A 23231-nucleotide genomic window follows, 5' to 3' on the forward strand; every position below is an offset into this window, starting at 1 on the left:
TAAGTCCCTTGTAACTGGTACCTCTGGTACCAAGGGCCCTGATGCCAAGGAAGGTCTCTAAGGGCTGCAGCATGTCTTATGCCACCCTGGAGACCCCTCACTCAGTACAGACACACTGCTTACCAGCTTGTGTGTGCTAGTGAGAACAAAATGAGTAAGTCGACATGGCACTCCCCTCAGGGTGCCATGCCAGCCTCTCACTGCCTATGCAGTATAGGTAAGACACCCCTCTAGCAGGCCTTACAGCCCTAAGGCAGGGTGCACTATACCATAGGTGAGGGCACCAGTGCATGAGCACTGTGCCCCTACAGTGTCTAAGCCAAACCTTAGACATTGTAAGTGCAGGGTAGCCATAAGAGTATATGGTCTGGGAGTCTGTCAAACACGAACTCCACAGCACCATAATGGCTACAGTGAAAACTGGGAAGTTTGGTATCAAACTTCTCAGCACAATAAATGCACACTGATGCCAGTGTACATTTTATTGTGAAACACACCCCAGAGGGCACCTTAGAGGTGCCCCCTGAAACTGTATCCAACTATCTGTGTAGGCTGACTGGTTCCATCAGCCTGCCACACTAGAGACATGTTGCTGGCCCCATGGGGAGAGTGCCTTTGTCACTCTGAGGCCAGTAACAAAGCCTGCACTGGGTGGAGATGCTAACACCTCCCCCAGGCAGGAGCTGTAACACCTGGCGGTGAGCCTCAAAGGTTCACCCCTTTGTTCCAGCACCGCAGGACACTCCAGCTAGTGGAGTTGCCCGCCCCCTCCGGCCACGGCCCCCACTTTTGGCGGCAAGGCCGGAGAAAATAATGAGAAAAACAAGGAGGAGTCACTGGCCAGTCAGGACAGCCCCTAAGGTGTCCGGAGCTGAAGTAACTCTAACTTTTAGAAATCCTCCATCTTGCAGATGGAGGATTCCCCCAATAGGATTAGGGATGTGCCCCCCTCCCCTTGGGAGGAGGCAGAAAGAGGGTGTACTCACCCTCAGGGCTAGTAGCCATTGGCTACTAACCCCCCAGACCTAAACACGCCCTTAAATTTAGTATTTAAGGGCTCCCCTGAACCTAAGAATTTAGATTCCTGAAACTACAAGAAGAAGAGGACTGCTGAGCTGAAAAACCCCTGCAGAGGAAGAACAGAAAACACCAACTGCCTTGGCCCCAGACTCACCGGCCTGTCTCCTGCCTTCCAAAGAAACCTACTCCAGCAACGCTTTCCAAGGGACCAGCGACCTCTGAATCCTCTGAGGACTGCCCTGCTTCACGAAAGACAAGAAACTCCCGAGGACAGCGGCACTGCTCCAAAAGAACTGCAACTTTGTTTCAAGGAGCAGATTTAAAGACCCCTGCAACTCCCCGCAAGAAGCGCGAGACTTGCAACACTGCACCCGGCAACCCGACTCGACTGGTGGAGAACCAACACCTCAGGGAGGACCCTCCGGAGACTCCAAGACTGTGAGTAACCAAAGTTGTCCCCCCTGAGCCCCCACAGCGACGCCTGCAGAGGGAATCCCGAGGCTCCCCCTGACCGCGACTGCCTGAACTCTATTTCCCGACGGCTGGAAAAGACCCTGCACCCGCAGCCCCCAGCACCTAAAGGAACGGAACTCCTGTGCAGGAGTGACCCCCAGGAGGCCCTCTCCCTTGCCCAGGTGGTGGCTACCCCGAGGAGCCCCCCCCCCCCTTGCCTGCATCGCTGAAGAGACCCCTTGGTCTCCCATAGGAAACTATTGGAAACCCGACGCGTGTTCCCACACTGCACCCGGCCGCCCCCTTCTCTCCATTATAGCCTATGTGGTTTGGGCACCTCTTTGACCTTTGCACCTGACCGGCCCTGAGCTGCTGGTGTGATAACTTTGGGGTTGCTCTGAACCCCCAACGGTGGGCTACCTTGGACCCAAAACTGAAACCTGTAAGTGACTTACTTACCTGTTAAAACTAACATTACTTTACCTCCCCCAGGGACTGTGAAAATTGCACTAAGTGTCCACTTTTAAAACAGCTATTTGTGTTTTATGTAAAAAGTATACATGCTAATGTAATGATTCAAAGTTCCTAAAGTACTTACCTGCAATACCTTTCAAATGAGATATTACATGTAGAATTTGAACCTGTGGTTCTTAAAATAAAATAAGAAAAGATATTTTTCTATAACAAAAACCTATTGGCTGGATTTGTTTCCGAGTGTGTGTTCCTCATTTATTGCCTGTGTGTATGTACAACAAATGCTTAACACTACTCCTTTGATAAGCCTACTGCTCGACCACACTACCACAAAATAGAGCATTAGTATTATCTCTTTTTGCCACTATCTTACCTCTAAGGGGAACCCTTGGACTCTGTGCATACTATTCCTTACTTTGAAATAGTGCATACAGAGCCAACTTCCTACAGCTCCTTTGACCAAAAGGTCAGTGTCTTTTACCAGAATGGTGAATTGGTCCTCTGGAAACGGCTCTGAATTTGGCAGGATGCAAGCAGGACTGACGAATAATAAGGCATAGACTTGTTGAAAGGTTTGATGCACCCGCTGGGTGGATGCAATGCTCTGCCATACATGGATGTAATAAAACTTAACCTGCCTCCCACAGTGTGATCATATGCCACCAAGGGCAAACTGAAGTGACTTGGGAGCCGAACCTGCACCAGGACAATGTGCTGCTCCTGCTGGCCTGGGCATTGTAGGCTGGACACCCAACCCCAGCCTTAAAAGGATATGGGGGTCTGTTGCAAGAGTGGAGGGCCTTTGAATTGTCTTTGCACTGAAGCCTCAAAAGAGGCAAACTTGCTGGGGATATTAGTGCAGAAAGGGCTAAGGAGCACACTATGGACCTGCTTTCCTTAAAGAGTTCCAATGCAGAGTCCACCATAAATACGAAGAGAAAGGTGCCGCCAAATGGCATGTCTCTTATTAATGAATGGGCATCTCCAGAGAAGCCTGTGGATCTAATCAATGCAAGGAGAAGAAGCAGTCAGTAGTGTTCAGTGCATAAAGGATCAAATAGTTTTCTGTATCCTCGCCATTTTGGATGAACTGCACAAAACATAAGTGAAACTCTTCGAGAACTGTCAGCAAGAGCACACCAAACATATCCCAAAAAGCGTGTAACTATCTGCCTAAGAAGCGGCCAGCACTGATCGACCAAAAGGTTGGTGGAAAAAAACACTGTTCTTTCAAATACCTCCATATATTAAAATTATCTGTCAGGAAGAATCCTAGCAAAGGCTATAGGATGGCCAATTTCTGGAGAAGGATGCCTGGTCAGGAAGGCAGGGTTTCCTGGGTCAGACCTCTGGAGTCTGGCCACCTGCCTAGTTACTGGGGGCATGAGCAAAGTGTGACCCTGGTGTCCCTCACTGAGTCACTTTGCCCTTAATTATGGAGGTGGGGACTTGACCCAGTGTCAGGGGATGTATCCAAACCACTGGCCTTCTGCAAATCCATGTACAAATTCAGGTCATCATAACATTGAACATCATCACCATCATCATCTCTGTGATTATGTTGGCTTTAGTCAGAGTCAAAGCTAAGCAGGTTGTGAAAAGCTTGTGACCGATATCCAAGTAAGGGAAGTGTTCAGTTTGAGCCTCAATAAGGCTGGACCAGTGGTGGTCAAAATTAAGTCATTGTTTCTGAGTTGGACAAGACCTTCTGGTAATCTTCTGGCCTCAGCAACATCTGACCAGCACAAGAGCATTGAGAGCCATGGAGCGAGAACTGGTCAGGTTGTCCACTGACCCCAGACTAGGGATGACCCTGCAGCAGGAGCAAGAGGCACAGACTGGAAGCCTCCATGATCCGAGGGACCTTAAGGCACACCACAGGACGCCTGCATGGTGTAAAATATGGTCAGCATGGCTTCTCTTAAATCCTCTATCTGCTGCAACGTCCTGGGAAGGCCCAGAATCTCTGCATGCATCTGTAGAAATTGATGGACCGCTTACTCAGTATGGAACCAGGAACAAGATTTAAATCGAGAGGCGCGCTGTTGTCCGTGCATTTTCTCAGGACAGCAACGGTGGGATTGAGATGAATCCCACTTTGACTTACCCAGCCTTCCACCAGTGTTCAGGGACAGACTTTTGCTTCACAGTTTCAGATCCCATTGGGATTCATGCAGGCCCAGGACTCGCAGGCTTTGGCTTTGTGTGACGACAATGGACACATGAGGCAGTCCTTATGGGAATCTATCATAGACAACTGCTTGTGACAGTCCCTACAACGCTTAAACCTGTGGTTTTGGGTGAGCACACCTTCTCTTGCATACTGAAGCAGAATTTCACAAAAAATCTCCTCAAAGACAAGGAAAAGAAAATTAAGGAGGTAACTCTAGATCCACACTTGAAATTGCAGAAAGAAAGGAACTAACGTTAGCAAGCAGAGGTGGCAGATATCTGTGGCTTCTGCATCACTTCTGGGGTAAGATGGAGTCAAGACTGAGATGCACCACACCACCTATGGGTTCAGTCTGGCGCCTGGTTATTCACAAGTTGAGGAATTAACAGTAAGAAGTATCCATGAGAACTGTCTTTTAAACAAGGTCTTGTTTCAAGGGTATTAGGAATACTTTTTCATTGCTACATTTCTATTTAACTACTTACTGAATATGACATTGGGATTTTGGTGTTTGGCACCAGTTTAACCTTTCCTTCACTGGTGAGATTTACATCAACAATTCTGTTTCCATTAAAGCCTATTTCTAGTTTTTTGTAAGTCCAAAGGAAGTAATCTTCTCCATTTTCATCGGCTTCACCAACAATACCTGAAAAACAAAAACAAGCTCATTATATGTCTGTTTAACTTTCTGAATGTTACTGCTTCATTGCTGAATGGAAAGTAATCGTACACAATCTGCCCACATTTGCATTTTGAAATATCAAGTGAACAACATATTTATCAGAACATGTTGCTTTCTTACAAATATAAAGAACATGTGCATTTACATTGCCCATGATGAGGCGAGGCTCTGGCTGAGTGACTAGGAATACCTTGTGATGACTGAAAGGGGTAGCCAGAAAATTAAAATCTCTCATTCTGACCTAACAAGTACAGGCTTTCAATCATTCTATTTATTTATGCACACATCCTGCCACCTTTCCATTCATCAATTGTTTCACCCTTCAATTCATCAATCCATTTATACTTTCATGCATATAGCCATGCTTCCTTCCACCCTTTTCATTATATTTCCTTTCACAATTCGTTCCTCTTTCTTCTCTCCTCCTTTTCCCGCCTATACTTTTTTCTTTCCTTTCCTACTCACTTGTTTCCTGCCCTTCTTTCTCCCAGCCTGGCTCGCTTTCCCATTCTCTTTGAACATTTACAACAATTTTCATTATGTCAACTTCTGGGTTTCCTTCATTATATTTGGCAACCATAAACCGGTTACCCAGATCTTTAACAGAATTTTCCCTTACATCATTATTTATGACCTTTTTTCTGCAGGTTTCAGACAGAACAAGTACTTAAAAAATAAGTAGGGTTGAGAGAACTCAGCATACCAACAAGTTAGACCTACCCCACACACAATTTAGATGCTCAAATAGGATGTTCATGATGCCATTCAATGACTATACAGCAGGCAATGTGTAACTTGGGCATATGGATGTTAGAGAAGTAAAACCAAAGTAATAAAAAAATTTTTTTTTAAAAAACACAACAAGTATTAGAGGTCAACACAGCTCTTTCTAGTAGATGATCTGCTTATTAATGAACACTTGCCAAAAATCAGATCTAGCGTGATCAATTGTTTAAAAAAGTACCATCCATGACCATGTCCTTCTTAGCAAGAACTCATGCTGTCCATAAGACCACCGGAAAGCTTAAGAAATACTTGATCTTTTAATGGTTCAGAATTAAGCAAAAAAGGTATTCACAAATTGAAAAAAAAAAAAAACTGAATGTAAAATTAGCATACTTCTGAGTCAACAAGTCAGCGTGAGGGAATCAATAAAAGGCTGAGTGAACAGATAACTACAAGGACAAAGTTCTTAGAATGATAACCGGTGAAGAGGTGGTTGCAATGACTGCTGGCTGGATAAACTGTTGAATGCATGAACAGCACTGAGTGAATTAATGGATGCAGGCAAAGATTGATTGGTCCGCACTTCAGACTTAGTTCCACATATCAGAGACATATACTACGTTGACAGGACACATTCCGATCACAACCCACTTCACATAAGACTGTGCTGGAAACATGCCTCCTCCCTTCTAATCCCAATGTGGAGACTGCAGGTGTCTGCTCTCGAAGACCCTCCACTTAAGGTTTCTGTTAGCAGTAGTATCACAGCGTATATTGATACAGCCACCTCCAAGCTGACAGAATGAGATGCCTTCAAGGTGGCAATCAGATGATACTGCCTGGGCAATATCTTGAGCAAATGTCGTCAGGCTGACTGAGATCTTCCGGGAGGAGCAGAAGTTGCTCAGACTTGAGAGGCATCTCAAGTTCATCGTGGCAAGCCACGAACGACAGGGAAAGACTAGGCATGACTACGCTGGATTATTGGAGAGGTTGAGATGCCTCAATTATGCATCTCACGCTGCGTAAACACATGCTGAGTCGATAAATCAGTAGTGCTGCTGGCGTGCTTACTACTCGAGGAGCAACCGCTGCAGCCCATACTGTCCATCTGGGCCAACTTTGTGGTCCTATTACACATGAAAAGGGAGATACATGCACTCACATGCCACTATGCCTCATTATACACATCAGCGACTTAGCAACCCCAGGGGAGTTCAGATCCTTTCTAGCAAACGTTGCCCTCTCAGGTTTTGTTCGAGCAAAGGGGGAACTCAATGGGGACATTACGATCTTCAAGATTACGGAAGCCATGTGCTTGTCACAGGAAAAACCCCAGGCCTGACAGGCTACTGCATACATTTTATAAGGCCTACACTTCTGTACTGGCACCTCGGTTGAAAACAGTATATGACAAGGCCTTGGCGACAGCATACCTTTGGTGATGCTATGTGACGCTGCGGTCATCTCTTTACCCCAGCCAGGTAAGAACACAGAGTAGCTGGAAACTTATAGGCCCCTCACGCTTCTACACTCAGAATACAAAATACTAGCAAAGATTCTGGCCAACAGGCTAGCTCCCACCCCCCGGTCCTACTGCTGGTTGACCAGACCAGAATGGATTTGTGACAGCCAGGAACACCCTGAACTTGTGTCTGTTTTTTTTTTTCTTTTTCAGGTGCTAGTATACGTTCCATTTACACACAGCCAGTCAGGCTGCCTGGTACTCGACCTGCAGAAGGCCTTTGACTGCCTACGACCGCCTACAATGGCTTTATATATATTCAAGGTACTCCCTTGATATGGCCTGAGGGCCCGCTTTATCTGACTGTTCAAACTCCTCTACGACAACCCTGCGGGCTGGGTTAAAATAGAAGATCACATATCAGACCCAAAACTGATTCAGAGAGGTACCCAACAGGCTACCTACTGACCCCACTTCGTTTACCCCTGGCGATAGAGCTGTTGGCCCACATTCTCAGAGCGCAGGGCCAACAAAGGGGTATGAGCCTCAATGATGGCTTACGCTCATCTTACTTTTAGCAGATGGCACACTCCTCTATGTTAATGTCCATGCAGTCCCAACTAACAGTACAACTGCTTAACTGAATTACTGAGGTGTCATGGCTTATAGTGAACTTGGCTAAATCTTGTTTATTCCAATTCACTGCTACTACACCAGACCCTACCCTGCATATCAATGGTGTCAGTTTGGGCAGGCAGCAGGTCACATTCCGATACATGGGAATTCGAAGTACCATAATTGAGCAGACCTCATGGATGGTAAACTAGTCCAAGCATTGTCCGCCCTGCAGGCGCAAATATCATTCTGGCAGACATTGTCAGTGGCAAGCACAGTACCCCTCACGAAGATGATTAAGATGTCACGCCTGCTGTACTACACCAATTTGCCTCTATAGATCAACAAACCCTTTTTTCTCTATCAAGTGTTTAACAGGCAATGTTATATGGCATGCGACGAGCCAAAAGGTGACCCTTGCTCAACAATACCTTTCGGTGGAGTGAGGTGGATTTGGAGTGGCAAATTTTAAGCACTACTATCTGATGTCAGAACTGCAATGGGTGGCACGAAGGTTTGTTGGTTGCCAACTGGAAGATGCTGCTACTGCCTCTCCTCCGTAGGACCTAGGGCAGGGTAGTTGCCCCAATCGTTCTTTATTCAGGTTGCGTGCTTCCATAAGAGTGCTTTTCTTCCAAATGGTGATGCCTTCTGGCCGTCCGTTGCCAGTGCCCGGCATGCCTAAGGGAACTAGGTCCCTGGCACACGGTGAGACTCTGTAGCATGGTTGTTTCATATCGGGATGGGGGGTCCTTGTATCTGTAGAGGAGCTTAACACAGATGCGGATCTCCCTCCAGGGCAGTTTCTGCTGCACACGTCCCTCATCCAATCACTGAGGATGTAATGGGGAGACATGCAGCAAGAAAGACACATACACTTAACAATACAGTACCTACATGTAATGGGAAGGGGTCCAACACCTGATGCGATGGCTAGCCAGCTCCCTGCGTACTCATGCAGCAATTCCCCTAACCACACTGCCCCCAACACTAGGATACTGACCTGGGCCGTTCTTGTACTGATAAAGAGTGGCAGAAAATAATGGCATACCCTACCCTGGTATCGCGAAATGCCTGCTTCTAGTTATTATAATATTATATACTACACAGAGCTTACCTAACACAACCCGCCATTAAATCAATCAATACTTTCACCGTACAGATGCTGCCTGCCCCTTGTGCCTCACCCCAAAAGCATATTTTCTGCATATGTTTTGGGCATGCCCAATACCCAGTACAGGCTGGAAATCACGACACACTTGACACAGTTGGCAGGCTTTTTCACAATGTAGACCTGGGAAGTGTGCCTGCTGGGACTAAAGTGCTAAACCAAGAAATACAAAGCAGTGGCACATTTTAGAGACTTGGCCCTTTTCTTAGTTGATTACCTGCAGATGGAAGTCAATGGGTCCCCCAACCCCTACACTTTCCACCTGGGGGCTCTCAAAGGTGGCTATCGCGCATGTGTAAAGTAAAGTCTTACGTAGAGATGAAAGAAGAGGCTTACGCCAATATCCCATATCTGAAGCTGAAGAAAGACTCACTCAGGTCAAACTCACTAGGACGACATCCAACCTAGCAACATTACTGGAGGATTCAGGCCTTGACACATGGCGAATTCCCCATCCAGAGGAGCAACAATATATGTTCCTACCAGGAGAGCATAATAGCGCCTCATGCTTATAACATATCTTTATGCACCACAAACACATTCAAGAATTTCTTGGTGAAACATTTAGCCCGGGGCATATCTGATCACTCACCAGTACGGTTAGAATTATGGGGAGACTCTAGAATGACTTTGGGCCCGAAGAAATTAACAAATGGTACATGAGAGATAGTAAGATTATGACAAAATTAAGACAGGTGACAGACTATTTCACAGACAACGATGGGTCGGTGAGACCACCCATTAGTATCAGGGGTCAGGCATACTCCCCGACTGCAGGGAGGAAGAAAGAGACAAGGGCCAAAGCAGTCCACATGCAAGGCAGAATTACAGAGCTGGAGCAAAATTTACTAGGGAGGGAACTGGGGCAGCTGCACTTGCCCTTAAATTGAAGAAACAGGAGTACAGAGACCTGGCCGAGGACACTAAGTAAAACCCACATTTTGACACAAAGGAGGAGCTATGATGTTGGGAACAAAGCTGGCAAGCTCCTAGCAAAGCTAGAAAAGAAGGAGCAGGCTCGTAACTTGGTAATTCACCTCATGACTGTCAGCAGGGAAGTGGGAACTATGGTGGAGGACTTAGAGGAAGAATTTGCAACTTACTTTTCACAGTTCTATAAAGCAGGGGACACTTCCCAACTAGACAAAATCCAGGAGTTCCCTCCAGGACACTGAACCCCATTACCCCCCACACTGACAGAGCACAAACAGACCTTAGATAGCGACTTCACACCCAGCAAAATTGTGCCAGCTGTATACTCCCTTACCTCTGGGAAAGTGATGGGACCCAATGGCATTCCTACTGAGCTATATAAGGGGCGGACTAGCAACGTGGCACCCCATCTACTAAACATGTGGATTGAAGCTAAAGCCACAGGGAGGCTCCCAGAGATCAAAGACAAGCCACAATCAAAGTGATTTACAAAGACAATAAACCCCCAGACCAATGTGGTTCGTATAAACCCTATAACCCTCCTGAATGTTGAGGCTAAAGTCCTTGCCAAATTACTACCAACTAGCCTCACACACCCTGACCCACCAGGATCAATCAGGCTTTGGATTCAGCCCTACCATGCTGGGAAGGATCCATCTCCTATATCAGGGACTGGAGGTGTGAGATTGAATGAATGGTGTGACACTGCGCACATTTGAACTCCATTGAGGCCCTGGAGATCTGGATCGCGAGTGATCCACTGGTACAGGGGATTATTTGGGGGGGGGGGGGGGGGGGGCAATATCCCTATAAACAGACGATATTCTATCCTGTATAAGGATACAGCATTAACAACCCATGGCTAAAGCACATCCTCTGTATCTTTAGCACCTTTTTATAGGTTATACGATCAATTTTAGTCTCTCATCCCTGATATTCACGAGTGCAAAATAGGTGGCACCACACCCACAGTACAAGTTTCTTCCTTCAGTAACAAAATATCTGGCAGAGACATATTCTAGTTACAGATTCCTTACCTTAGAATTTCCCCCCAGCCGTCAGACTGGATCCTGAGATTTGTTCTTTGAGCAACACCCTTGCGCGTCAGTAGGTGGAGTCAGTCGACTCCGCGGGCATCGTAGTCGCCATGAAGATGTCTGAAGTAGTACATTGACACCGCGTCAGCGCAGTGACGTCAGTTTCTTTTAACGACTTTCCACTCCAAAGTGCAGAGCCGCTAAGAACACAGATATGTGCGCCAGAGCTAAGGACCTGAAGGGGGAATCCCTGTCCCTAGAAATCAGTTGGCAAGCGGGGAGGTAAGGAATCTGCAACTAGAATATGTCTCTACCAGATATTTTGTTACCGAAGGTAAGTAACTTGTACATCTGATAGAGACTTCTAGTTGCAGAATGCTTACCTTAGAATAGATACCCAAGCAATGCCAACCTCAGAGGTGGGCTGCAAACCAAGATCATACTAGAAAGTCCTGCATGACAGAATGATCAAAGCAGCCGCCCGACAGACCGGACTGTCCAGGCAGTTATGTTTAGCAAACGTGTGCAGGGATGCCCACGTAGCTTCCTGGCAGATATCCAGGACAGGAACTCCACGTGGTAACGTAGTGAAAGCAGCAGTTGCTCTGGAGGATTGAGCGTGCAAGCCCCCAGGGGGTTGCTTCTTGGCCAAAGCATAGCACATCTTGATGCAAATAAGAACCCATCGAGAGAAGGTATGTTTTTGCACCGCCTTCCCTTTCTTCGCACCAACATACCCAACAAAGAGTTGATCGTCCACCCAGAACGCTAACACTTTTTGGGTCTAGATGGTGGAGTCTCTCCTCCTCATGAGAAGGATGCGGGGGTGTAAAAAGTAGGCAAGGTGATGGACTGGCTTACATGGAAAGGCGTAACAACCTTGGGAAGGAAGGAAGCCTTAGTGCGCAACACCAATTTGTCAGGTTGCACAGAGAAGAATGAAGGCTTTGAAGAAAGAGCGTGACGCTCACTCACTCTGCAAGCAGAAGTGATGGCAATAAGAAAGACAGTTCTGAAAGTGAGGAACCATAAAGGGCAATTGTGCATCGACTCAAAGGGAGTGCACATCAAGTATGTAAGAACAAGATGGAGGTCACACTGAGGCATAATAAATGGAGTGGGAGCAAATAGATGGGTGAGACCTTTAAGGAATCGACTGACAACAGGAGATTTAAAGAGTGAGGGCTGATCAGGTAGCCTAAGAAAGGTCGAAATGGCCGATAAATACCCTTTAAGGGTGCCCACAACAGAGCCCTGCTGGGCCAAAGAAAGAATGAACAAAAGAACCTCAGAGAGGGGCAGAGGGGAGGGGGAAAAAAAAAAAAGATTTGTTGGTACACCATGCTGCAAATTTATGTCAATGATAGGCGTATACCATTTTGGTGGGGGGGGGGGGGGGGGGACCTGGCTGCCAAGGTAACATCGTAGACTTTGGGTGGAAGATCAAAAGTTGTCAACTGTCGCCACTCAATCTCCATGCATGAAGGCAGAGATTGGACAGGTTTGGGTAAAGACTCGTCCCCTGTTGCTGCAACAGAAGATCTGCCCGAAGAGGCAGTCTGAGTGGAGGATTGGTGGCCATGCTCAATAGCTCTGGATACCATACTGTCCGTGCCCTGTCTGGATCCACCAAGATAACTTGGGCCCAGTCATTCCTGATATTCTTGAGATTTCTGGGCAGAAGTGGTATAGGTGGAAAGGCGTAAAGGAGGCCGGAATTCCACTCGAGACTAAAAGCGTTTCCGAGCGAGTGCCGCCTTTGAAACTCCAATGTGCAAAACAGCTGACATTGCACGTTCTCTGCAGAGGCGAACCGATCTAATCAAGGCTCTCCCCACTGCTTAAAGAGACCTTGTGCCACCTCCAGATGGAGACACCATTCGTAATAGTAGTGTGCATCGACAGCTGAGTTCATCCACTCTGGTGTTCAGAGAGCCCGCCAGATGTTGAACTACCGTGGTAATACCCTGATGTTCCAGGCATGCCCAGAGGTGTAGTGCCTCCTGACAAGGGGTCCGGGACCCTACCCCACCCTGTTTGTTGCAGTACCACATGGCGGTAGTGTTGTCCGTGAACACTTGCACTACTTTCCCTTTGAGAGAGGGAAGAAATGCTTTTAACGCAAGCCTGATCGCCCAGAGCTTCTGAAGATAGATATAGCACCAAGATTCCGCCGGAGACCAGAGGCCTCTGATCTACGCCTCTCCCATGTGGCCACCCCAACCCAGAAGTGACGCATCTGTCACTATGGACAGATCTGGATAGGGAAGAGAGAGGGATCTGCCGTGGACCCAATGCACATTCGAAAGGCACCACTGCAGGTCTTTCACAGGCCTCTCAGAGATCTGAACCATGTCGGAGAACTGTCCCTGATGCTGCACCCACTGGAATGAAAAGGTCACTTACCCAGTGTACATCTGTTCGTGGCATCAGTCGCTGTAGATTCGCATGTTTTGCATAGCTCGCCATCTGGTGTTGGGCCGGAGTGTTACAAGTTGTTTTTCTTCGAAGAAGTCTTTCGAGTCACGGGACCGAGTGACTCCTCCTTGTGTCTCCATTGCGCATGGGCGTCGACTCCATCTTCGATTGTTTTTCCCCCGCAGAGGGTGAGGTAGGAGTTGAATTGTAGTAATAGTGCCCATGCAATGGAGTGACTAAGTATGTACTTATTTAAGGTTGAAATGATATATATACAAATAGTTGAAGGTAACTTCCGAACTGCTACAGGCTCCTGGGGAGGCGGGTGGGCACATGCGAATCTACAGCGACTGATGCCACGAACAGATGTACACTGGGTAAGTGACATTTTCAGTTCGATGGCATCTGTCGCTGTAGATACGCATGTTTTGCATAGACTAGTAAGCAGTTATCTCCCCAAAAGCGGTGGCTCAGCCTGTAGGAGTGGAAGTAGTCTGAAACAATGTTCTTAATACGGCTTGACCTACTGTGGCTTGTTGTGCGGATAACACGTCTACACAGTAGTGCTTGGTGAATGTGTGAGGCGTAGACCATGTGGCTGCCTTACATATTTCTTGCATTGGGATGTTTCCTAGAAAGGCCATGGTAGCACCTTTCTTTCTGGTTGAGTGTGCCCTTGGTGTAATGGGCAGCTGTCGTTTAGCTTTAAGGTAGCAGATTTGGATGCATTTAACTATCCATCTGGCTATACCTTGTTTTGATATTGGGTTTCCTGCATGAGGTTTTTGAAATGCAATAAATAGTTGTTTAGTCTTTCTGATGTTCTTTGTTCTGTCAATGTAATACATTAATGCTCTTTTGACATCTAATGTATGTAGTGCCCTCTCAGCTACGGTATCTGGCTGTGGAAAGAACAATGGAAGTTCCACTGTTTGATTTAGATGGAACGGTGAAATAACCTTTGGTAAAAATGTAGGATTAGTCCTTAGGACGACCTTATTCTTGTGTAGTTGTATAAAAGGTTCTTGTATTGTAAACGCCTGAATCTCGCTTACTCTTCTTAGGGAAGTAATGGCGATGAGAAATGCAACCTTCCAGGTTAGGAACTGTATTTCGCAGGAGTGCATGGGTTCAAAAGGTGGACCCATAAGTCTAGTTAGGACAACATTTAGGTTCCATGAAGGAACAGGTGGTGTTCTTGGTGGTATAATTCTCTTAAGGCCCTCCATGAATGCTTTAATGACTGGTATCCTATATAGGGAAGTTGAATAGGTAGTCTGCAGGTATGCAGATATTGCTGCAAGGTGTATTTTAATGGAAGAGAAAGCCAGGTTAGATTTTTGTAAGTGAAGCAAGTAACCCACTACATGTTTTGGAGTCGTGTGTAATGGTTGGATTTGATTAATATGGCAGTAGCAAACAAACCTCTTCCATTTACTTGCATAGCAGTGCCTGGTGGATGGCCTTCTGGCTTGCTTTATGACTTCCATACATTCTTGGGTAAGTTGTAAGTGCCCGAATTCTAGGATTTCAGGAGCCAAATTGCTAGATTCAGCGATGCTGGATCTGGGTGTCTGATCTTTTGGTTGTGTTGTGTCAATAGATCTGGCCTGTTGGGCAATTTGATGTGGGGTACTACTGATAGGTCTAGCAGCGTTGTGTACCAGGGTTGCCTTGCCCAAGTTGGTGCTATTAATATGAGTTTGATTTGACTGAGTTTGTTTACCAGATAAGGAAGGAGAGGGAGAGGAGGAAAAGCGTAAGCAAATATCCCTGACCAGTTCATCCATAGGGCATTGCCTTGGGACTGCTTGTGTGGGTATCTGGATGCGAAGTTTTGGCATTTTGCGTTCTCCTTCGTCGCAAACAAGTCTATTTGAGGTGTTCCCCAGAGTTTGAAATAGGTGTTCAGAATTTGGGGGTGAATTTCCCATTCGTGGACCTGTTGGTGATCTCGAGAGAGATTGTCTGGGAGTTGATTCTGAATCCCTGGTATAAATTGTGCTATTAGGCGAATTTGGTTGTGAATTGCCCAACGCCAAATTTTTTGTGCTAGCAGGCTTAACTGCGTGGAGTGTGTCCCCCCTTGTTTGTTTAGATAATACATTGTTGTCATGTTGTCTGTTTTGACGAGAATGTATTTGTGAACTATTATTGGTTGGAAAGCTTTTAGTGCTTGAAAAACTGCTAGCAGTTCTAGGTGATTTATATGCAGTTTTGTTTGATGTACGTTCCATTGTCCTTGTATGCTGTGTTGATCGAGGTGTGCTCCCCACCCTGTCATGGAAGCATCTGTTATTACGTATTGTGGCACTGGGTCTTGGAAAGGCCGCCCTTTGTTTAAATTTATGTTGTTCCACCATAGAAGCGAGAGGTAAGTTTGGCGGTCTATTAACACCAGATCTAGAAGATGACCCTGTGCTTGTGACCACTGTGATGCTAGGCACTGTTGTAAGGGCCTCATGTGCAGTCTTGCGTTTGGGACAATGGCTATGCATGAAGACATCATGCCTAGGAGTTGTAATATCATCTTTGCTTGTATCTTTTGTGTTGGATACATGCGTTGTATGATGTTGTTGAAATTTTGAATTCTTTGGGGACTTGGAGTGGCTACTCCTTTTGTTGAGTCTATTATGGCTCCTAGGTATTGTTGTACCTTGCACGGCAGAATGTTGGATTTCGTGAAGTTGACGGTGAACCCTAGTTTGAAGAGGGTTTGTATGATCTGATTTGTGTGGTTTGAGCACTCTATTAACGAATGGGCCTTGATTAGCCAGTCATCTAGATATGGGAACACATGTATTTGCTGCCTTCTGATGTGTGCAGCGACTACTGCTAGACATTTGGTAAAGACTCTTGGTGCGGTTGTTAATCCGAAAGGCAATACCTTGAATTGGTAATGTATTCCTTTGAATACAAACCTTAGGTATTTCCTGTGCGATGGGTGTATTGGTATATGGAAATACGCGTCTTTGAGGTCTAAAGTGGTCATGTAGTCGTGTAGTTTTAGCAATGGTAACACTTCTTGTAGTGTGACCATGTTAAAGTGGTCTGATTTGATGAATGTGTTTACTATTCTGAGGTCTAGGATTGGTCTCAGCGTTTTGTCCTTCTTTGGGATCAGAAAGTACAGTGAGTAAACTCCTGTGTTTATTTGTGTGTTTGGTACTAATTCGATTGCATTCTTCTGCAATAGTGCCTGCACTTCTATCTCCAGGAGATTGGAATGATGTTTTGTCAAATTTTGTGCTTTTGGTGGTATGTTTGGAGGGAATTGTAGAAATTCTATGCAATAACCATGTTGGATAATTGCTAGAACCCAAGTGTCTGTAGTGATTTCCTCCCATGCTTTGTAATAATGACCTATTCTTCCCCCCACTGGTGTTGTGTGGAGGGGGTGAGTGACATGTGAGTCACTGCTTAGTAGTAGGGGTTTTGGGGTTTTGAAATTTTCCCCTATTCCTAGGGAATTGCCCTCCTCTACATTGTCCCCGAAAACCTCCTCTGTACTGTCCCTGGTAACTGGACGGTGTTGCCTGTGAGGTGCTGGCTTGTGTGCCCTGACCCCGAAACCCCCCTCTAAAGGGTGTTTTACGGAATGTGCTGTAATTCCCTCTGCTCTGCGGGGAGTAGAGTGCGCCCATGGCTTTAGCAGTGTCCGTGTCCTTTTTGAGTTTCTCAATCGCTGTGTCCACTTCTGGACCGAACAGTTCTTTTTCGTTAAAAGGCATATTGAGAACTGCTTGCTGAATCTCTGGTTTAAATCCAGACGTTCGTAGCCATGCATGCCTTCTGATAGTTACAGATGTATTAATTGTCCGTGCAGCTGTATCTGCAGCGTCCATGGAGGAGCGTATTTGGTTGTTTGAAATGTTCTGTCCCTCCTCAACCACTTGTTTTGCCCTCTTTTGTAGGTCCTTGGGCAGATGTTCAATGAGATGTTGCATCTCATCCCAATGGGCTCTGTCATAGCGCGCAAGTAGTGCCTGAGAATTAGCGATGCGCCACTGGTTTGCAGCTTGTGCTGCGACTCTCTTACCAGCTGCATCGAACTTGCGGCTTTCTTTATCTGGGGGTGGTGCATCTCCAGATGTGTGGGAGTTGGCCCTTTTCCTAGCTGCTCCTACAACGACAGAGTCTGGTGGCAGCTGTGTAGTGATGAAAACCAGGTCTGTAGGAGGCGCCTTATACTTTTTTTCCACTCTTGGTGTGATTGCCCTACTTTGGACCGGCTCCTTAAAGATTTCTTTTGCGTGCCGGAGCATACCAGGGAGCATAGGCAGGCTCTGGTAGGAGCTGTGGGTGGAGGAGAGGGTGTTGAATAAAAAGTCATCCTCGACCTGTTCTGAGTGGAGGCTTACATTGTGAAATTGTGCTGCTCTAGCCACCACTTGAGAATACGCAGTGCTGTCCTCTGGTGGAGATGGCTTCGTAGGGTATGCCTCCGGGCTGTTATCTGACACTGGGGCGTCGTATAAGTCCCATGCGTCCTGATCTTGGTCACCCTGGCTCATGGTGGTGTGAGCTGGGGAATGTGATGGAGTTTGTGCTGGTGAGACGTTAATTACAGGTGGAGGAGAGGGTGGTGGAGTAACCTTTTTCACCACCTTTGTTTGTGGTGTTTGTTCAGTTTGGAACTCCAATCTTCTCTTTCTTCTAATAGGGGAAAGGGTGCTTATTTTTCCTGTCCCCTCCTGTATGAAAATACGCTTTTGCGTATGGTCTACATCCGTTGATTGTAGCTCTTCCTCAAACCTATACTTTCGCATTTGGGAGGTTAGTGATTGCTCTTCTGTATAAGAGCCTGAAACTGGGTCGGTTGCAGTTTGTTTTGGCACCGAAACCCTGTCTGCATCTTTTTTCGGCTCCGAGGTGACTTTTTTCTTTTTCGGGGCTGAAACCTCTCGGCGTCGATCTTCGTCGGTGCCGCTGTCTCGGCGTCGAGCCGTGTCTACACCGGTATCTCGGTGTCGATGCTTGTCTCCAGCACTTTCTCGGTCCCGAGAAGGCTGCGTGCCGGTGTCTCGACCGGAGTCGGACGATCTCGGCACTGTTTGGGCCTTTTTCGGTGCCGACGGTCGGTCACCGAATTTATGGGTCGAGCCATGGCCTGGTGGCAGTGGCGTCCCCTGGGCCTTGTAAATCTTCTTCTGAGTGGTTTTCGACGTCTTACTCACAGTTTGTGTATCGTCGAATCCTTCGGAGTCCGATTCGTGGATCGAAAAGGTTCCTTCCTCTTCTTGTTCCTCGAACTCTCGGTGGGCTGTCAGCGCGGACGCCATCTGAAGTCTTCTGGCTCGACGGTCTCGGAGTGTTTTTCGGGACCGGAACGCACGACAGGCCTCGCAGGTGTCTTCACTGTGCTCAGGTGACAGGCACAGGTTACAGACCAAGTGTTGGTCTGTATAGGGGTATTTATTGTGGCATTTGGGACAGAAGCGGAACGGGGTCCGTTCCATCGGCGTTCTTCTGCACGCGGTCGGGCCGACCAGGCCCCGACGGGGGATCGAAAAACTACCCCGAAGGGCACCGGAGCTCTTCGATCTTTCGACGCGGTGTTGAATCTAACTACGCCGATCCCGAAAGCAACAATACCGACGAAAATCTTCCGAAATTAGCTATCTTTCCGTTCCGAAACTCGGAGCGACAGGAACACGTCCGAACCCGATGGCGGAAAAAAAACAATCGAAGATGGAGTCGACGCCCATGCGCAATGGAGACAAAAGGAGGAGTCACTCGGTCCCGTGACTCGAAAGACTTCTTCGAAGAAAAACAACTTGTAACACTCCGGCCCAACACCAGATGGCGAGCTATGCAAAACATGCGTATCTACAGCGACAGATGCCATCGAACCTGTGTTTATATTTAGTATGGCCAGAATGGTGATATAAAAATCCTACTTAATGGTGAAGCTGGATTTTATATTACTTTTTTAGAAATGCTACTTTTAGAAAGTGAGCATTTCTCTACACTTAAATCCTTCTGTGCCTTCCAATCCACGTCTGGCTAGGTTTAGTTGACAGCTCCCCTGTGCATTCACTCAGACAACCCCAAACACAGGATGCTCAGTCACAATTGCATACTGAATGGGTCTTCCTGGGCTGGGAGGGTGGAGAGCCTGACATGTCAAAGGACAGTAGCCTGCCCTCACACAAAGGACTGCCACACCCCCTACTGGGACCCTGGCAGACACGATTGAACCTTGTACACTTCTAAGCCCCTCTTTGAAGTCCTCCCCACTTCAAAGGCACATTTGGGTATTAAAGCAGGGTCTCTGACCCTACCAACTCTGACACTTCTTGAGAAGACACTCTTGTCACAGACACTTCCTGGAGAAAGTACCTGAACCAGAACCTGCAACCTGCCAAGAAGAACTGCCTGGCCGCCCAACGGACCCAGCTGACTGCCTTGCTGTTGCCCTGCTGCCTTGCTGCTCTTTGGCTGTGCTAAAGAAGTGCTCTCCAAGTGCTTGGATAGAGCCTGCCTCCTGTTCCCTGAAGTCTCAGGACCAAAAAGACTTCATTCCTGCAATGAGAACTCCCTGTGCGGCGGAAATCGATGCACAGCCTGCCAGAAACGAGGCACAGCCTGCATTGCGGTGAAAAATTCACCAAACCGGAACAACACAGCCCGACTTTGCAACGAGAAGATCGACACAGCGCCAGCATAGCGATCGGAAATTAGACGCACAGCCGAGCTGGAACGACGCAGCCTGACTTCTGGAGAGGAATTGGCGCAGCACCTGCTGTGCAGTAGAAATTTCCATGCAACGCCCACCGGATCGATGCAGCCCCTGTGACTTCATCCTGTCAGCGCCGGAATTCAACGCACCGTCCCCAGGGCGTCCAAAAACCCTGCAACCCGAAGAGGATCCAAGACCGAGCGCCGGAAATTGATGCAAAGCCTTCCGTACGTGAAAAATAAATGACGCATTGCTGTGTGCGGCCTGAGAACTCGATGCACACCTCCCAGTTTTCCACGCATCTCCTCCTCTGCGGTTCCTTGCGGAGATTTTGAACACAAACCAGGTACTTTGTGCTTTCAAGAGACATTTATTTCTTTTAATAGGCTAAAGACACTTTATATTATTTCTACAGTGATATTTTCAACATATACTTATTGCATCTTAATCGTTTTGACCTGCATTTATCCAGATAAAGATTATATATTTTTCTAAACACTGTGTGGAGTATTTTTGTGGTGTTCTACTGTGTTATTGCATGATTTATTGCACAAATACTTCACACATGGCCTTCTAAGTTAAGCCTGACTGCTCAGTGCCAAGCTACCAAAGGGTGGGCACAGGATAATTTGGATTGTGTGTGACTTACCCCGACTAGAGTGAGGGTCCTTGCTTGGACAGGGGGTAACCTGACTGCAAACCAAAGACCCCATTTCTAACACATACTATACAAATTGCTAAATTTGTTGCCAAATAATGAAACCCCTGCTATATTCGTGCATGAGAGATCAAAGAGTCTTCAATTGAATGGCCTCACCACCTGTTTCCACAATCATTCACAGCCAAATGTTTATATGGACAAAATATTTGAATCTGTAAAGTTGTGGCTATACAAGCAAGCCCACTTGGGCATAATAAACCACACTGCATGACTTACCCCAGATTGGTAAATCATCTATGTACATCTGGTACCAATAATGGTTCTTAATTGCATACACAAATGCATCTTTGTAAGCTTTGTCCAATTCTATTTCACAGTAGGTCGTCTGCATGACATCATCTGAGTAAAACAAAAGCAAAAAAATAAATAAAATAAGCTGTACATTTTTAATGTTAAATTAAATTCTAATACGATTAAAGTACACACAAGAAACAACAATAGTTGACAACATACATTTAAATTAACAAGGTTTGCAATGAACAACTATACTAGTTGAAAAATATTTGAATTGTAAGATTTATTTAGAGACCATTACCAACATTGATAAAAAAAATACAGTATGACAATTTTTGAGTCTATGACATGGAGGGGCAAATGATGTACGCTGGCTCCAAATTGTTCCACAGTGGCTATGAATCAATGTTCAGTTTCCTTTGAGAGCCACAAGTATGGCATTTTCTAAAATTTTGAACGGAGTTTGGAGGGGGGGGGGCCAGATGTGGAAGAGTTGCTCCTCTCAACAGAAATAAATATGCTGCTGAAGCTTTGAGCATCATTACTGCCACTATTGATGCCAATGGATAACTCTTAAGACGGGACTCCCTCTATCAACAGCATTTATAGGCTACAACCATCACTCAAATTGGTCATGTGACATGTTCACAATTTCTGACCTAGAGCCCAACAATGAGAAGAAACCACCCAAACGTGCCTATTAGCAGGACACTAATGTTGTTCATGTCAGGTTTGCATCCACAAAACCCTATAGTAATTGGACTGACAGCCAGCTATTTACTTTCAAAGATGTATTAAAATGCACTAACAGCAGATACATAGTCCCATGCTCTTCTCAGTCAAATCGGAACTTTGCTTGTAGACTGACATACGTCACATCACAGGGGTGGGGGGGGGGGCTGCTACTTAGTCATTAACCATGATCAACCATAGTTTTCACTTAAAGGTACTAACATTCAAGAATTTACTTGCTTACCAAGATCTCAGTCAGCTATGCCCCCTAAAAAAATATAAAACAAACACTGGCAAAGCAAACATGACTTGCCTTTTTGACCTATTGGCTTTGCCATACTTTCTGGTGATTCTGTACAGCATTGAAAAGAAAACAGAAAAGGAATAAAAAAGCACAGTGATTGCACCAATGCATAGGTAGCATGGCACTGCTGGTGGTCACTTCTTTCCCCATGCACTTACATGTGCCACTAAGAAAGCATGGGCCAATGGAATGTACCAGCTTATTTTATTTATTTTTCTTTTGGATAAACAGTTTTTAATAATCTTAGAGCAAGTACACAGAACAATAACAATGACACACCTAACTCAAGACAGTTATTGAGCATCAACATTCGGGTAAACCATAGTAAGATTCCAACAACCATGTCCAGAATCCAGAATAATCATTTACATGTGATAGTGACGGCGGAAAGGGTTCATCACTCTGAGTTTTACAATATGTTGTCCAACCATTTCCCCCACACCTTGGCATGTTTCCGCTATGTTCCAGTAGTGGAGTAGGGTCAGTAGTATGTGCCTAGAGAGCGTGGAGAAGCTGGAGATATTTATAAAATTGCACATGTGAAAGGTGGTGGTTTGCGCCTTCAGCTCCTGAAAGGAAAACATGTGCGAGTCCTGTCAGACGTCAGACATCACCCAATTGTGATATACACAGCTGATCCCATTTTGTGAAGCCTTGGAGGGCTGCCGTTTCTCGCAGCCAGGTACCCCTCCACAGGAGAGTCTGTTCGGTCAGGATAGCCATCCAGCGAGTGTGCTGCAAGGCTGCTCGCCAGGCCAAGAATACCATCCGTGTCTCTGGGGCCAGGTCTTGGAGAATCAGTGAGCCACAAACTATACTGAGCATTTGAGAAAAGGTCAACATGTTCAATTTTGGTTGCTTCATAAACTGGATTCTCTTGTAGCACACACCAATCCACCCCCTTTCTCAATTGCTAGAGGGTCAGGAATAGCCATTTTTCAGCCTGCTGCAATGTCTACCCTTGCCACCATTAGGGCTGCACCCAAAAAGGTGCGCTCCATTCTTGTGCGCACAATAGCTTCCAAGACACCCAAAAACACCATCAGCGGAGCCAACTGGACCGTAACCACAAACATTACTTATGTACTGTGGGCAGAAGTGGCATTGGCGGGAAGGCGTAAAGGAGCCTAGAGTTTAAAAAAAAATTTTTAAAAAGAGTTGCCAAGCGAGTGTCACCTTCGAAACTCCAATGCTCAACAGACAACATTGCGAGTTCTCTGCAGAAACCAACAGATCCAACCAAGGCTCTATCCACTTCTAAAAGAGATTTTGCGCCACCTCTGGATGCAGACGCCATTCGGGATCGACTGTGCATAGATGGCTGAGTTTTTCTGCTCTAGTGTTCAGAGAGCCCGCCAGATGCTGAACCACCAGGGATATGCCCTAATGTT

General features: G+C 46.4%; 1 protein-coding gene across 2 annotated transcripts in view; it reads right to left on the minus strand.

The window, feature by feature from the left end:
• Positions 1–23231, minus strand: part of TM9SF3 (transmembrane 9 superfamily member 3) — a 343971-nt gene that overhangs the window by 203165 nt on the left and 117575 nt on the right. For both annotated transcript variants that reach the window (XM_069240441.1, XM_069240440.1), the window contains exons 3-4: positions 20787–20909; positions 4606–4766 (exon numbers count right to left, since the gene is read on the minus strand). In XM_069240441.1, the coding sequence (XP_069096542.1) occupies positions 4606–4766; positions 20787–20909 (284 nt within the window). The remainder of the gene's footprint in view (positions 1–4605; positions 4767–20786; positions 20910–23231) is intronic.

The sequence above is a fragment of the Pleurodeles waltl genome, chromosome 6 (assembly GCF_031143425.1).
Source record: "Pleurodeles waltl isolate 20211129_DDA chromosome 6, aPleWal1.hap1.20221129, whole genome shotgun sequence".
Taxonomy (NCBI): domain Eukaryota; kingdom Metazoa; phylum Chordata; class Amphibia; order Caudata; family Salamandridae; genus Pleurodeles; species Pleurodeles waltl.